The 15,359-nt window shown below is 39.3% G+C and overlaps 2 protein-coding genes across 8 annotated transcripts in view; one reads left to right on the top strand and one right to left on the bottom strand.

The window, feature by feature from the left end:
* Positions 1 to 7,898, bottom strand: part of ARL6IP6 (ARF like GTPase 6 interacting protein 6) — a 29,907-nt gene extending 22,009 nt beyond the window's left edge. Inside the window, exons 1-3 of one of the 2 annotated variants that reach the window (XM_081142886.1) lie at positions 7,341 to 7,898; positions 5,963 to 6,016; positions 1,453 to 1,585 (exon numbers count right to left, since the gene is read on the bottom strand). In XM_081142886.1, the coding sequence (XP_080999012.1) occupies positions 1,453 to 1,585; positions 5,963 to 6,016; positions 7,341 to 7,842 (689 nt within the window). In that variant the 5' untranslated portion in view covers positions 7,843 to 7,898. The remainder of the gene's footprint in view (positions 1 to 1,452; positions 1,586 to 5,962; positions 6,017 to 7,340) is intronic. The other variant, XM_081142887.1, reaches the window with a different exon arrangement.
* Positions 7,899 to 8,851: 953 nt separating this feature from the next.
* The window catches only part of PRPF40A (pre-mRNA processing factor 40 homolog A), a 56,413-nt gene continuing 49,905 nt past the window's right edge, over positions 8,852 to 15,359 (top strand). For 3 of the 6 annotated variants that reach the window (XM_081142880.1, XM_081142881.1, XM_081142882.1), the window contains exons 1-2: positions 8,852 to 9,268; positions 10,326 to 10,457. In XM_081142880.1, the coding sequence (XP_080999006.1) occupies positions 8,867 to 9,268; positions 10,326 to 10,457 (534 nt within the window). In that variant the 5' untranslated portion in view covers positions 8,852 to 8,866. The remainder of the gene's footprint in view (positions 9,269 to 10,325; positions 10,458 to 15,359) is intronic. The other 3 variants (XM_081142883.1, XM_081142884.1, XM_081142885.1) reach the window with 1 other exon arrangement.

A 15,359-nucleotide genomic window follows, 5' to 3' on the forward strand; every position in this document is an offset into this window, starting at 1 on the left:
ACCTGAGACCTTTAGTCCATGGGCTGACACTCTAACCACTAAGCAAAACTGGCTAGTGTAGGTTTGGAATTTTAATAACTCTAAAATGCAAGGTGTTTTCTGAAATCTAGGCTGCAACATTTGCTAAATAGCTAGAAATGCAGGGCTGAAATTCAGGGGAGAAGTGAGATATAAGTAAAAGAAAAAAATGAGATTTAAGTTTTTTTGTGACTGTAAAGTCTGTATTAGACTCCTACCCCTTGCTGAAGTAATTGGTGTCAATGGGCAGCAACAGAATATAATTTGAATTGAACACTGTATCACTTAGCAAAATAAACTGTCCAACTGAATGGTATCCACGTAAACCATGGAATGGTATTGCACTGTTAGGTATAACTTAGTCAATTTAGATTATTAATTAATCATTGTCCACTTCAAACACACACAAAATTTATTGGCAAGTACATAAATGACTTATGTTTCATATACAGATAAGGATTTATTAAGATGTTTTAAATGCACACACACACACATTCATTTAAAGTGAAGCCAAAATTTTTATAGATATATTTATAAGACATAAAAATACGAGTTTACTTTGAGTAAAATACTTCATTTTACTAAAGGAGACTAGTAAACAATGATTATTAATAACTGTCATTAGTATTAAACTTCATATTTAGAGTCCCGCAAATAGATTTTCTAATTTGATCTCTATAAGCTGTCCATTAGGTGGGCTAGAGCTGGCAGTAACAACAGTAATAACTGTAATACTCTGATAACATATATATCTTTAACAGAATTTACTTTCTATTCTTCCTCCTTCACTCTACCCCCACCCCAACACCACGGTTTGTAGGCTAAAGTAGACATCTTAGAATGCACTTATTTGGAAATTTATACTTAAAATCTCAGCTTTCCTGGCATAAATAAACAAGATTAGAGAACACTGCCTACTGAATTTTCTGAAGCTTTGAAACAGAAAATAGAGATCACTATGAAATGGATCTAATCTGGTCTAGACATATATGTTGGGTACCACCAATGTTTACTAATTGTTACACAAAGTTTAAATATGAGAAAAAGTCCAATCCAATTATTAAGTTGTTGTAAGTCTGACCATTTACACCTGAATCTACTAAAACTTTCACATTGCTGATATCAATTTAGCCTTCATAAAGCGTTTTAAATGCCATCTCAAAAGAACAAATAGCCATCTAAGTTTCTTCCTAATTCATTTCTTGAATTTCATTTTTTTAAAAACCATTGCATTATCTATGTATGGAGTTTAAAATACTTGTCTCCATTTATCTAAAGGCTGAGCCAAGTTAAAAACCTTGTGTCGCTGTATTTTATAGATTAAGGAATGGGGCCTGAACATATTACCTCCCAAATAAGCAGCCTCTTGCTTTTAGTATTTTCATGAGAGTTGGAATGGGTTAAAAAGAAACAAGAAGAAACAAGTATACTTACTTGAATCTGGCAGGTGAAAGAGGAGTAGGAGGAAACATTCCTGGTTCAAAAGAATCAAAGTAAGTCACTGTCCAAGAAAAGCTGCAGCAGGAGACCCCGGCAGTTAGGGATATTATAAGTAGAGTCCAGAATCCTTAATGGGAAGAGAAAGGGAAAATACTTGAATTATTAACACCAAAACAATTTAAATTAAACCAATATCCTCACATTCGGATCATGTGTATTTTCTGAATTATATGTGACATAAGAGACTTGAGGTTGTATAAGTTAATCCATGTAGAAGTATAAAATACTAAAGCACAACTAGAAGTCAGATCATTGGCTATTTTAATTCAATTGTAATTTAATATTTGGAAAAGAGTATAAATTCAACTTCAGAACATAACTCATCTTCAGTTTTATAAAATTCAACTATAAAGAAATGGTTAAAATATTTCAGTTAATACTTTTTCATTTAACTTTGTGAATCACGCTTGCTGTCTTTTATTACTTTAGCACTAAGTGATTTCTTTCTGTCCATTCCATGCACTTTTGACATATGAATCAATTTTAGAGTGTCTACGCTTTACAGCTTTCCTATGAACATATAAACTTAATCCAATTCTTTAACCTTCCTCAGTATATGAACAAAAGTTAACTCCCCATTTATAAATGGGTTGGGATCCTAAATTTTATTTTCACTCAGATTGGACCTGCATTTTCTCACATAAAATCAAAACCATGGAGATTTGATGGGGGAATGGAAAGAGGAAAGGGTTGAAGATTAGAAGAATTGGGGAAACAAACACAGGGAAAACAGAGGGAATAAATTAATTTGAAGGTTTATAGATACACATTCAAACTGCCTCCTTAAGAGAGGTTACTAAGCCACCACTACTAATGAGTGTGCTCCAGGCCTCAATAGTACAAGGAGGAAGGAAAGGTTGAGAAGACTGCAACAGAGAATGACTTATCAATTACCAAATTTCCTGGCTGTATAAAATTACACAACTAAAGATGTCTTTATTTTAGCAAGAAGCAGGCAAGAAACATGCACGGACTGCTTGTAAACTATTTGAAGCCCAAGAGTAGTTTGGTAAAACTGCTAACAGACACACTCAGTGCAATAAAGCATTAAAAAAAACTGTGGCAAAGTATTTTTGAAAGATTAAACTAATTTTTTTCTCCTTATAGTTCTCTTTACCTTCCCCCCTTTAAAGAGATAATGGTTTGTGTTCACTGCCCCAGAAGGAGGATGTGGAGAAAAAAAAGGAGAACTGGCCTCATTGCCTCTTTGGTTTTTATGTTGTAATTAAGGGAACTAGGAGGATAGGTATAAGCAGGAGGGTAAAGAAAATGTCTTGAAGAGTAAGTTGACTGGGGTACAGATAAAATGTTTGTGTAGAACAGGGAGAGAGTAAGGGTTTTATCTATAGGTGATAAAGATTCCCCCATCTGAAGAAAGTGGGTTATGTGTGGTGTTTGCACTTGTGTGTGTATATATGGAAGGGGCAGTGCTGCTGGGGCTTCCTGGCAGCCATCCAGAAAAGGCCACAACACCAGAGAGTGAGTATAGCTACATACAGAACATTGGCAGATGGGCCCAGAGCTAAACTTGCAGATGCCCCTGTCCTGAGTGGGTCACAGAAACAGTAGACTGTCATGTGGCTGGAAGATGCTATATCTGAAAGGCCATCCTGACCAGAACGCAAGATGTTTCAGCAGTTAACTTGTTTGGGTGAATGTTTTGAGGACTAGATTGTACCTCCATCCCAGTATCCTGGTACAGTGTCAGCCTCTACAACTATAACCCAACCTAGGACTGGCTAAACAGAACCGCTACAGTAAAGGCTTGAGGTATATACAACCCTCCTGACAATCCAGTAAGACAGGAAATTAAAAATAGAAATTATAAGATTAATTAGTGTAATCTTAGTGTAATCTAAGAAATTATAAGATTACAACTACAACTTAAGGGTGACTACATTGCCAATTAGCTGTTTTGATATTTAGTGAATACTCACCTCTAAAGAGAGGAGAAAATAATTGACACATTTACTCTAAGTTTAACATCTTATAATACATAAAGTCTGTAGCACAAAGATGGTAATTAGGAAAAATCAAGTATCTGTTTAGTACTGCTATGGAATGATGGAAAATTCAAGATATCTAAAAAAGTGAGAAAGACAAAACATCATTAAAACATAAAATGTGAGGCTCTCTAAAGCCCATTAAGCTATTTCACTCAGGTGCCCCAACAGAACACCTATCAAATTTAATACAAGCATATTCTTGAGTTTTCAGAAATGACTACTATCTCATGATCTAAGTGCTTGCCCCACTTTTAACATTTAAAAAATTTTATATTCATTTTGAATTAATCAACAACTCTACCACTGATAAAAGTCAGGTCACAATGATAAGCCTAAAAGAGCACACTGTACCATCATGGTAGAGGAGTGCTTATGTTTCTGAAAATTATTCAATTTATTTATGAACGAGCAGAAAAACCAGAGGTTGTCAACTCCCCACAATTCAATTTTCAACAAGTCCCTATCGCCAGAGTCCTGAAGCTAAAAATTTGACTACTGTTTTGTAAACACAGTTTACCAAGAGTTGACATAATTTTGAAAGGTATAAAAGTATCTAAAAATTAAGTTAAAGTCATCTTTCCCCAATTCACTAATTACACTCCTAAAACCAATCAGCTAAGAGTTTGTTGTGCATCTCTTCTAAAAATTATAGCCACCTAGGTAATGTAGGTAGATATATGAAGCTAGTTATGAACAAACAATATGTGATATATATGTACATATACCACATATTGTTTATTTTCCACAAATGGAATTCTCACCAGAAAAATTGGCCCACACTTTGATTTCCATAACAATGTTGGAGAGCTTTCACATCAGTACACATAGCCACAATTCTGCTGCATATTTTTATTATTCCAATCACTACTAAAACAATGCAGCATGAATCAACCTTGTACTTAACTGTAACTGTCCAAGGATATCTGTAACAAATCTCTAGAGGATGAACTGCTGAGTCAAAGAATATAGGCCTTTAGATGAACATATACATCCTTCTTCTCTACATTTCAACTTTTCATCAGTTGATGAAATCACAGAAATTCATATTTTCCACCAATTGAAATCTCTTTATTTTGGCATAACTATTGTTTAGCGGATTTTTTGGGGGCCATAAAGATACAATAGTTTCTCCTCACTCCTGAGAATGTTCCTGAATCTTGAAAGTGAATTCATGTCATTAGCTAAGATTTAGATAATGATCTTGCCATTTGCTGTCAAGTATCTAATAAGCATACCTAGGAGCAATACCACACTAATTAACTAGAAGTGGAAAACCAAGCAGAGCAATGACAAAGCCCTATTATATTCCTTTTGATACTGAAGAAGCTATTTGTTTCATAAATGTGAAATCTTGCCAACTTTTAAATAGCAAGATAGAATTCATGTCTAGTTCACAACTGCATAAGAGCTGACATATTAATAAATGCTATGGAAGCCTTCATAATCTTGGCTGTTTTTTTATAGAGATGAAACAGTATAACAACATACACTGATAAAAAAAGTTAATAAATACAGGTTTTCTCATGCAAGAAGTTGAGAAGAATATAGACAAGTTTTCATGGGGCAAGTAGCAAACTAATTTGTTTGAAAATTGAAGATAACGGTTTCCCCTTCTGCAAAATCAGGTAGACTATACTTTGTGTCATCTTGAGGGCACTGGCCTTGAAGAGGTAGATTAAATAGTTAGCTAAGATTTGGGGGAGGGGGTGACAGGCAGAATAGGATCTCAATCATTTTTTCCCCCAATTCAGAATCAAATAAATTATAGCAAATAGAATAAATATGCTGACAGGTAAAGTTCTGAACTCTTTAAAATCATCTGGGCAGAGAGAAATAAATACAAGATAAATACCCCTTGAATTTTTCACTAGAAAAATGCACTATGGCATTCAACAGAGACATTCTATAGAAACTCAGGTCTGACACTTTCCTAGTTACTATTAAACTGTGCAAGTATGCCCAATGCTTTCTACATTTGTTTAAAAACAAGTTACTTATAAAGAAATTTGAACTTAAATTTCTCCTGAGGTCTGCTTAAGATGATATCTTTGCTAAGTCTGTAAGGGAGTTATTTTTACTTGTTTGTAATTCTGGGAAGAGGTATAGGAAGACTCTTTCCAGCACGTAATTAGAAAACACTAAGTATTCTCTGGGTCTCTGTCACATACAGTTGTGTTCAAAATGTATTCCCAGTATGTATGATATATGTATATGTATTATTTTCTTTTTATATATGTATAAGGTGTATTTGTGTGTACACTGTATACACATATAAAATCTAATAATATTTACCACACACATAGGCAAATAAAAAGATTAAGACTGAAACAATTGCACAAGGAAATATATTAAGTATTCTATCCAAAATGTTGTAGTTTAAACATGACCTGGAAAAACAGTGGTCTCAAAATCAAATCAAGTGACAATTAAGTACATACCTAATAGCCCAGTATCTACATCGTCTTCTTTCTTCAAATTCTCAGCATGTAACTCTGTAAATACAAAAAAGGGCTTGGGTAAGAAAGATAATTTGAACAGTAGCTCAAAGGCTGGGAAGACACTGTGGGGCTGTGGAAAGCGCTGTAGAGTCAGAAAGAACTGGGTTCAAATTAATTCCATTTAGTAGCTATGTGGCCTTCCATAAGCAAAGAGGGCTATTGAGTCAACTGCCATATATATGAAATGGGAATGTTTATCCCTTGGGGTTGTTGTGAAGGCATTTCATGTAATGCAAATCAACAAAGCACACTAGTTTTTCAATTCAGTTCTTCTCCATTCTCTAAAATAAGCACAGCTCAGTCCTCTGCAATGACCTTACAAGTTTTGTGTCTTTATGATAAAAAGGCAATCAGAGCAAAAGAGAAATAAACTTCCTAAAACATAAACCTCTGAGTTGCAGTGAAAAAAAAGGGCAGGGGCCATGGAGGGAGTGATATGGCACACATATTTAACATTGACAGTTTACAACCAACACCATTGTATAAATAGGTAAAACTTGCCAATTTGTTTCCTTTGAAAATCAAGCATGGTAAACTGTTAAGATGCCACTTGCAGCCCCACTAGTCCCTTGGAAGCAATCAGGAAAAATAAAAACTGTAACTAAACAGATTTAATTCTATTTAGTGAACTAAAACTAATACTTGAGTGGGTGTTTTTCATACAACAAAGGTAGTTTTGCTTTCACTGTTCTTTTTCAGTAACTTTGCCAAAGCCACACACGAGTAAGAACTGAGATTTAAACTCAGGTCTGATTCTTTCCTCCACTGTAACCACCTAATACATCCGTACAATCTTTGAAAAACCTTTCAAGGCACATAACTTTCTATTCAACTCTGGCCAATATGTCAAGGTCAGACACAGGAAAATAAAACTATTATTAATCAGAGAAAGCAGACTAGGTCCCGCAATAGAACTTGATCGCTACACTCGGTTGCAAACCTAATACCGAGAGGGGCTAATTATTTTAGCTATAAAAGTAGAAATTTGGGCTGTGGGATGAGAATCCCCGTTTTCCAGGAATTCTGTGAGTGTACAGAGAAATAGGTGGATAGCACATCTTTAATTTTTTGTAAATTAGTCTTTGAACACGTACAGCTTACTCTTTTCACCTCCTTTTAATAGTTGTTCTGCGTTTTAATTTTGCCAATATTTCTCCTCAAGTGTTCACTGACTCTAAGCTATTGTTTAACTCGAGATCCCTTCTTAAAATGGGTCCCTTGATCACCGATCAGGGCCAACCACCTTCGAGAAAAGTGACGGAAAATGGGAGGAGAGCAAAGAAAGGTGCAGTCGAGGGCTCTGGGTGAGAGCGGCTACCAGCTTGCCGGCCTTTGATGGGCAGAAGGCTGATGCAGGCGAAAGACACGTCCAGGCTCAACTTTATCCCGAACAGATTTTTCAAGGCCCGACCTTCAGTACCTTTTACGATCAAGTAGGCGATGGCGAGAAGGAAAGCGAGGAGGACGGCGAACAGCAGCGAACAGAGAATTGAGAGGACCTGGACCGGCCACCGCCGAGCCTGGGCTTGGCCGCGCGCATCCGCCGAGAAGATGCCATTGCGTTTATCGGGCAGGACTGGGGACCCGTCCCTCTCCGGCGGGAGCAGCGAGCCCTTCCTAGGCTCCGACGACGCCCCAGCAGAAAACTCTGCCCGCAGGTTGCGGGCTATTTGGTCGCATCCCTCTTCCTCCTCGGCTTCACCTTCACCCCAACTGTCCCCTTGAGTAAACGCGGATACCCGCGGACGAGCGAAAGGGACAGGGGTGCCGCGGCGGCGGCGCAGCAAAGAAGAGCGCTTCGCGCTCTCCACGAACGACATGGCGGGAAAGACACAGAGAGGCGCGGAGGTCGAGCTTCTCCCTCCCGCCCCGCCCCGAGCTTGCAGCGGCCAATCAGCGACCGGTCCCCCGCACGACCTGCACCATTCGACCGCATCGCGCGGGGGTGAGCCAGGGTGCGTGGTGGAGCGGGGAGGGTGCCATGGAGCTCGAGGGGAGGTTGGACACCCCTGGACCAGAGCCCGACCCCCAGGCACTAGGAGGGGAGAGAAACAGGGGAGCCAGCGGAGAGAGGCGGGTCGAGGCCGAAGGTGGTAGCCAAGTCTCCTCTCCCTGCAGCGCTTCGTCCAGGCCGGAGACCTCCGCCACTGCCGCGTCACCTCCAGGCAGGCGCGGGCACAGGCTGCCCCAAAGCTGCATCTTTTTGATGCCCGGTCCTAGCGCCCGCCCGTGCACTTCTAGTTAATATTCCTGAACCTACCGCCTTTCTCCCTTCTTGCCCTCAGCTCCAGCGCTCTTCCCCGGCTCCCCTCACTAACGGCACATCACCAGCTGGCGCGCTCGCCTCGCCTCAAGTTCCCGCCCCTCTCTTCCTTTCGCATTGTTCTCCCCGCCCCTACCACAACTTCCCTCCACGCCGCTCGACACGCCTCCTCCACCCCACCCCCTCCGCCCGGGCGCGCACTCCAGCTGGTGCGTACGGAGCTCCAGCCCTCTCGTGGACCCCTCCTTTGGCCTTCCCCGCCCCCTTCCCTCCGACTCGAGCACCGCGCGCGCGCAGCGGGCCTCGGCCACCGCCGACGCTAGAAGCCTCTTACCCCACCCCCACCTACCCCACCCTACCCCACCCTACCCCTGGCGGCCTCAGGTTTGTGGGGCGTACGTAACTCGGGCGGGGGGGGTGAAGGTGGCAGGTCCCCACTGCCCCACCCCCTACGGGGTGAGGCTGTCTAAGCTCGGAAAGCTGGGACACGGTTGTCTTCCCTTCCCGGGGGGAAGTTGGTGGAGTTTTTCCGGCAGAGGACTCGGCGCAGAAACTTCCTTCGTCCCCCTATCCCCCCCTCCATGCAGGCGACGCCGAGTGAGGCTGAGGCTGGGGGCGAATCGCCGCAGAGCTGCGTGTCGGCAGCGCACTCTGATTGGACAGCGGGAAAGCCTGTCAGCCTATTGGCCCCGCTGATCCCACCCCGTAGTGCGGGGCAGCCTTTAACCTTTGGCCCCAGCGGGCGCCAGCCACTCAGATCGCTTCTTGTTGGTATATGCAGCGGCAGTGGCCGCCGGCGGAGCAGTCTCAGCCAGACGATGAGGCCAGGGACGGGAGCCGAGCGTGGAGGCCTCATGGTGAGTGAAATGGAGAGCCATCCTCCCGCGCGGGGTCCTGGGGACGGGGAGCGGAGATTGTCCGGCTCAAGCCTCTGCTCCAGCTCTTGGGTCTCTGCTGACGGCTTCCTGAGAAGACGGCCCTCGGTAAGGGATCGGAGTGGCACAATGAAAAACAGACAGGAAGCTTTCTCCAAAAGGAGAAGAGCGGACGAAGGAAGAGCTCGAGATGGTGGGATTTGTTCCGGAGGGAAATGGAGGGCGGGGATGCACAAAGGGAAAGATGTGGGACCCAGGAAGTTTGCAGTGGGCCAGGCCTAGACGCGCGGTGTAGGTGCTGGGCCCCGAGCGTGGTGAGCGTCTGGGAGAGGTAGGCCCGACTTAGGAGGGCGCGGAAGGCGGGGACGCTTCTGTAGGTTTTAAGGGTCTCCCAAGACGTGTTTCCACCGGTAGTAGTGGTGTCTGTAGGGTGCACAGCTGGGAGAATTGGCAGGTGATAATCACCTGGCTTTAAGACCTGCAACAATGGACCACAGGTAAAGGAAGTAGTTGTCTTATAAAAGCGCATTAAGATGGATCATTTAGTAGTTTGCATTTCGTGTGTGAATGACAGGCCTCAGTTTTGGAATTTAAAAAAAATTAGGCAGAATTAATTTTACCCGTGTAAAGATTACATTTGTAAGTCATGTATATTTGTTAGGAATGAGGTATACTTGGATACCCATTCTATTGGTGTTTTATAAGACCAGCCCTCAGCAGAGTTAATTGGTAATTTCAGCGTTTTAAAGCTTAAAATCAGTTTTGAAATAAATTTAAGAATTATAAAATTAATAGATGTCTATCTTATATATGTGTGATACAGGACAAAGTTGTGGCTTTCATAAGTTTTTAGGTTGGCTTTCACATACACGTCTGGGTTTAGCAAGTCTATTAGCAACTGATTAAATCACTCTGCTTTAAAAGAAAAATAAAACTATGATCTAATGATTTTAATTTTTTACTTTTTTTCTGGAATTTGGTTAGTTGAAAGCTCATTATAAATATTGGTGTGGTGCATGTTGTTTAAGATAAGAAAGTATAAACCTTCTAATTAAATGATACATTAGCCTAATGTTATGTACTGCACTTAACTGATTTGTTGAAATAGATTTTTGAAAAGCATTTATTGTTATTTGCTAATTTTAAAATTGCTCTTGTTTTTCAGATGGGGCATCCTGGCATGCATTATGCCCCAATGGGAATGCACCCTATGGGTCAGAGAGCTAATATGCCTCCTGTACCACATGGAATGATGCCACAAATGATGCCCCCAATGGGAGGTCCGCCTATGGGTCAAGTAAGAATGTGTTTGTTTTATTTTGTTTTTATTTATTTTTGCCTGTTGTATTATTGTGTCAAGATTTCAAAAGCTGGGTCAATACTTGTAGCTATTTAAGGATTAGTTTATGCCAAAGTAATGTTTTCAAATATGTGAAATGTTGAATCATAACACTAACCATTTTGAATAGAATGAAACCTGTATAAAACAACTACTTTCACTGCAACAAAACAAGGTTTTTTTAAAAAAAAAAATTAAAAAGTAACACTGGAAATGTAGGCTTTTTAGTCTAATGACTTTTTCCCACAAGTATATCAATTGAAGTTAATGTTCTGTAGTAAATCAACATAACTTATGTTGTGGCGACTGTGTAAAGGCATAGAATCTGAAAGTTGCAATTGTTTAGGTCTTGGGCTTAGAATGACTTTTATTTCTGAAATAGCTTCCTCTGTGTGTGGGGGGGGGGGGAGGGCATGGAGGTGGGTAGTTTCTACTCCAATTTGATTCTTAATAGGACAGTGCCAAATAGGTAATTCATTTTTCACTTATTTCTTTGTTGTTTTCTTTTACTGCTTATTGCTTCTGCACTCCTGCTTTTGAGCTGTCCCTTCCATCTCCAGCATAAATTTGTAAATGGACATTTTGTGGGAGTGATTTGGATCAAAAAATTTTAATGCTGACTCAGTGAATTCAATAGAACTGAGTTCCTGGAGAAGCTTTCAAGAAAAGTAACAGGTTTAGTTACTGTGAATAATTGTATGTGCCCCTTTTTAGGTTCTATAGTATTTCTTAGTAGAGGTGCTCTTAACTAGATTATGAGCTTTAAAAATATATTTATCCTTTAAATGCTTTTCTTAAAATTAGTTTGGTGGCTGGTTTCTTTCCATTTGAGTATCTCAGTAAATCGTCAAAAATTTAGGCTAACAAAATAATTTGGAAAGCCAGTCAATTAGGTATTAACTGCTAATTAATAGTTTACTTTGATAAGCATTTTAAGCCTTGATGGTTTAAGTTATTGGTGAAGTTGTAGTGGAGAAAGGAGGTTGCTCTGTGTCTCTTTTTACTTACCCTTAAGAGTAGAAGGACTTAATGTCAAGTGTACTTTTCTTTTTTTATTTGGAATATAGCCCTTAATTTTGTATAAAAATCTTTATTCAGAGGCACCCAAAGATTCTGCCTGTAGGAGTTCTTTAAATAAAAGAAACACTTATTCTGTTATTTTAGAATAACACAAGTTCTAAAACTCCCTAGGTGATGGAGAAACAACTTTGATTCCTCTTCTGTTTCTTTCCATCTCTAAGCAGCAAAGAGCTCTTCTTGTTTTCTTAGAGCTGCTCTAACTAGATAATGAGCTTTAAAAAATATTTATTCTTTAAATGCTCTGGTTCTTATTTAAAATTAGTTTCTTTCCACAGAAAGATAAAATAAAACAATTTGCTACTGCCAGATGCTTCTCTCTTTTCTGGGGCCTTCTGTTTCCATTGGGCCAGTCAAGGTAAGTTTTGCAAGGGATTGACCTGCTTACCCTTGCTGTATTGGTGCTATTGCACTACCAAAACCAAGATACCAGGTAGTCATTTCTAGTGAAATGCAGATTTTATTTTATTTTTTAAGTACATTTGTGTATCTCATTGACAATAAGCTGGTCACAATCTGCTCTATGGCCCTTTCTCTTTAGTTATATCAGTGACCATTATCCTAGTAAGGTTACTGGCTACTTGGTACACATCTACTCAAATACTCTGAATTTCACCTTGTGGTTTTCTTCTACTTTTTTCCTAGGCCAGTATATGCCATGTGACTTTTAAGTGTACTTGACTACTTAAATGTTTAGAAATCTGTCTCTCCCTGTGGCTACTGTTAAGATAATGAATGTCTTAGGAGTTCAGCTCTGAGAGTACCAAGAGAACCCCTATTGTTTTTCCTTAAAATTAGATTATTCCTTTTTTTCTCCTCTCCTAATATCTAACAAATACTGGGTCCAAACCTTGGTAAAACTAATTCTTATTTTGGCTTTGATAACAGACTGGGAGGGCATGGATAATTTCAATAACCAAGTAATCTGCAAATCTAATTTAAAGCCCTGTAAACTACCTTAAAAATAAAAGTTGACAGTTAGCAAAATTGATCCTTTTTTCTACATCATTTCTTCTGTTGACCCACTCTCAGAAGTATTAATGAGTAGTAAGTGGTCAGAAGATAATGAGAAGTAGGATACTTACATAGTTCACCGCAGTGACACAAAGTTGGTAGGGTCCTGCCATACAGTGTTTTGAAAATGAGTTCACCAATTCTTTAGACTTTGATACTGACAGTCATGGAACCTTCATGTATATTGCCTAGTTGACATTAAAATCTCATTCTGGGACCAGCTGAAGACTAAAATTGGTGGCAGTATTCTAAGCGGTTGTGCTCTTTGGAACATTATGGAACATAACATGAAATTTTAAACCTTGTCTGTGAACTAATATACAGACTGAACAGAAAACAATCTGCAGAAGCCAGAGTTCATAATTTCTCAAATGCATTAAGTTATTTAGATTAAAGAAGTATTATGTTCATTTTATTTTTTATTCAAGAGATAATCCAGAATGCACCTTATAGAATTCAGGCTGAATCTTTTAGTAACAAATATTTGAAAATTATCAAATGGAGCTCAGTAATATTTCTTTCAAGTTTATCTCCATTATCCTATAGGTTAAATTTGCCTCTTCTTACTGTACATTAATTTCAGTAAGGTTTTGCTTCTACTTTTACAGATTTATAGGATCTTACAATTGGAAGGGACCTTAGAAGTAGTATAAACTTTAAATAATATGTGAATTAATGGTTTATCAGTGGTTAAAAAAACCATATTAATAAAGTAATTTTCCTGCTGGATTACAGTACTCAAATTTTCAGAAGAGATTTGCATTAAGACATAATTATGTGTGAGGCTGCTGCTTCCTCTTCATTCTGTAGTCAGTAATGTTTTTACCTCTTATTCCTTTGTTTTCATTTCTACACAGAGGACATGCTAGTCCTTCCTCCCCCCCCCCCCCAAGTGCTTTTTTTTGTGTGTGTTTTTTTAAATATATATCTTTATTGATTTCAGAGAGAGGAAGGGAGAGGAAGAGAGAGAAACATCAATGATAAGAGAGTCATCACTGATTCGCCGCTTCCTGCACACCCCCTGATGGGGATTGAGCCCAAAACCTGGCATGTGCCCTGACTGGGAATCCAACCATGATCTGGATGCTAATAATGCTCAACCACTGAGCCACGCCTGGGCAGGCTAGTCCTTCCTTCTTAATCACAGATGATTTTGCCTTCATTTAAGCCCAAGAGACTCCTAGCTGGCTTTGATTCTTTTTTTAATACTTAATTTTTGTGTTTTGTTTTTTTTTAATAAGAGTAGAGTAAAAGATATAACACCTTGCTGACTGGTCACAAGATAAGTTGTGTTTGCACTTACATTAATTTAAGTAATTTTAAACACCTTGCTGACCAAAGTAGCTGGCCGCAGGGGTGAGTTCTGGAGCCAGTCACCTGAGGTCCCTTTCAGCTCTAACAGCCTATAATTCAATTCAGATCACTTGATAAGAGTAGGTGATATGTAAGAGATTGTATGATAGGGAAATAAAAACAAAATTCTTGCCCAGCCAGGCGTGGCTCAGCGGTTGAGCGTCAACCTAGGATCCAGGAGATCGGGATTCGATTCCCAGTCAGGGCACATGCCCGGGTTGCGGGCTAGGCAGCCGATCAGTGACTCTCTCATCATTGATGTTTCTAGCTCTTTCTCTCCCCCTCCTTTCCTCTCTCTGAAATCAATAAAGATATGTTTAAAAACAAACAAAAAACCATCTTAGATTATTTAAAAAAATAATTAAAAAAATTCTTTTAGTAATGCCTCCTTAATTCTAATTATTTTGTACTTTTTTTTTTTTTTGCTTTTGTTCAATAAATATAAGTAAATAAACACTTTTTACAAGTGAGTTTGATTTTCTTTAATTGAATTAAGACCAGCTTTCACTGATCTTATTGCTATTCCTGCTGCCATGCTTTGGATACTCTTAGCAACTTTTGAGCTGGTTTTCTTACTTCAAGCCTGCCTCCACAAAAAATTCTCTTAAAAAAAATTCTCTTAGATTTCAGCATGTTATCTCCTTGCCCAAGAACCTCCAGTGTTTTTCTGTGCCTGTAGCACAATATCTTAAGTTTCACAGCTTAACTTTCAAGGACGGTATAATTCCAAGTGCAATTCTGAGCTCCACGTCTTCACATTTTCTGATTTGAACCCAGGCTGGTTTTTTCATGGTATCTTGAATGTTGTATTAGTTCAGACTGAGCTCATGCTGTCTGTCACCTTCTTGCCCTCCTGCCCCCAGCTCATTACCACCATAAACTTTACTTACCTAAGTTCTACCATTGCAAATCTATCCTTTCTCAGGAGATCCCAGCAGTCTTTTTCCAGTATATACCTCTCCTTCAAATTAAAATCCTGTGTAATCTTAGGTTTAAGAACTCTGTTTCACTTATTTTGGCACTTAGTTATTGACTTGTTTTGTTTTGTGGTTTATTTGCTTTGTCTTCCCAGCAAGTAATAGATTGTAAGCTCTTAGAGGGCAGGGGCTGTTTTGTACTTTTAAAGAATTCTGTAGGCGCTGAGCAAAGTTCTTTGCACATCATGGGTGCTCAGTAAAATACTTGTTGAATGAATGAAACAAACACATAGATACTCTTTTCTACAATATAAGACAGTCAGTTAATGTTACAAGTGACTGTTTTCAGTAATTACCTGTGTAACTTTACATTGTTACACTTATTCTTGTTTTTGGTGTCTGCCTTTTTGCTGTTGCTTTTTCATTTGACAGAAATGAAAAAGTGAAAATAATAAATTTTTGGTGAATAAAGCAAATACTCATCTCCACTTATTTTACA

Source organism: Miniopterus schreibersii, assembly GCF_964146895.1.
Source record: "Miniopterus schreibersii genome assembly, chromosome: 7".
Taxonomy (NCBI): Eukaryota; Metazoa; Chordata; class Mammalia; order Chiroptera; family Miniopteridae; genus Miniopterus; species Miniopterus schreibersii.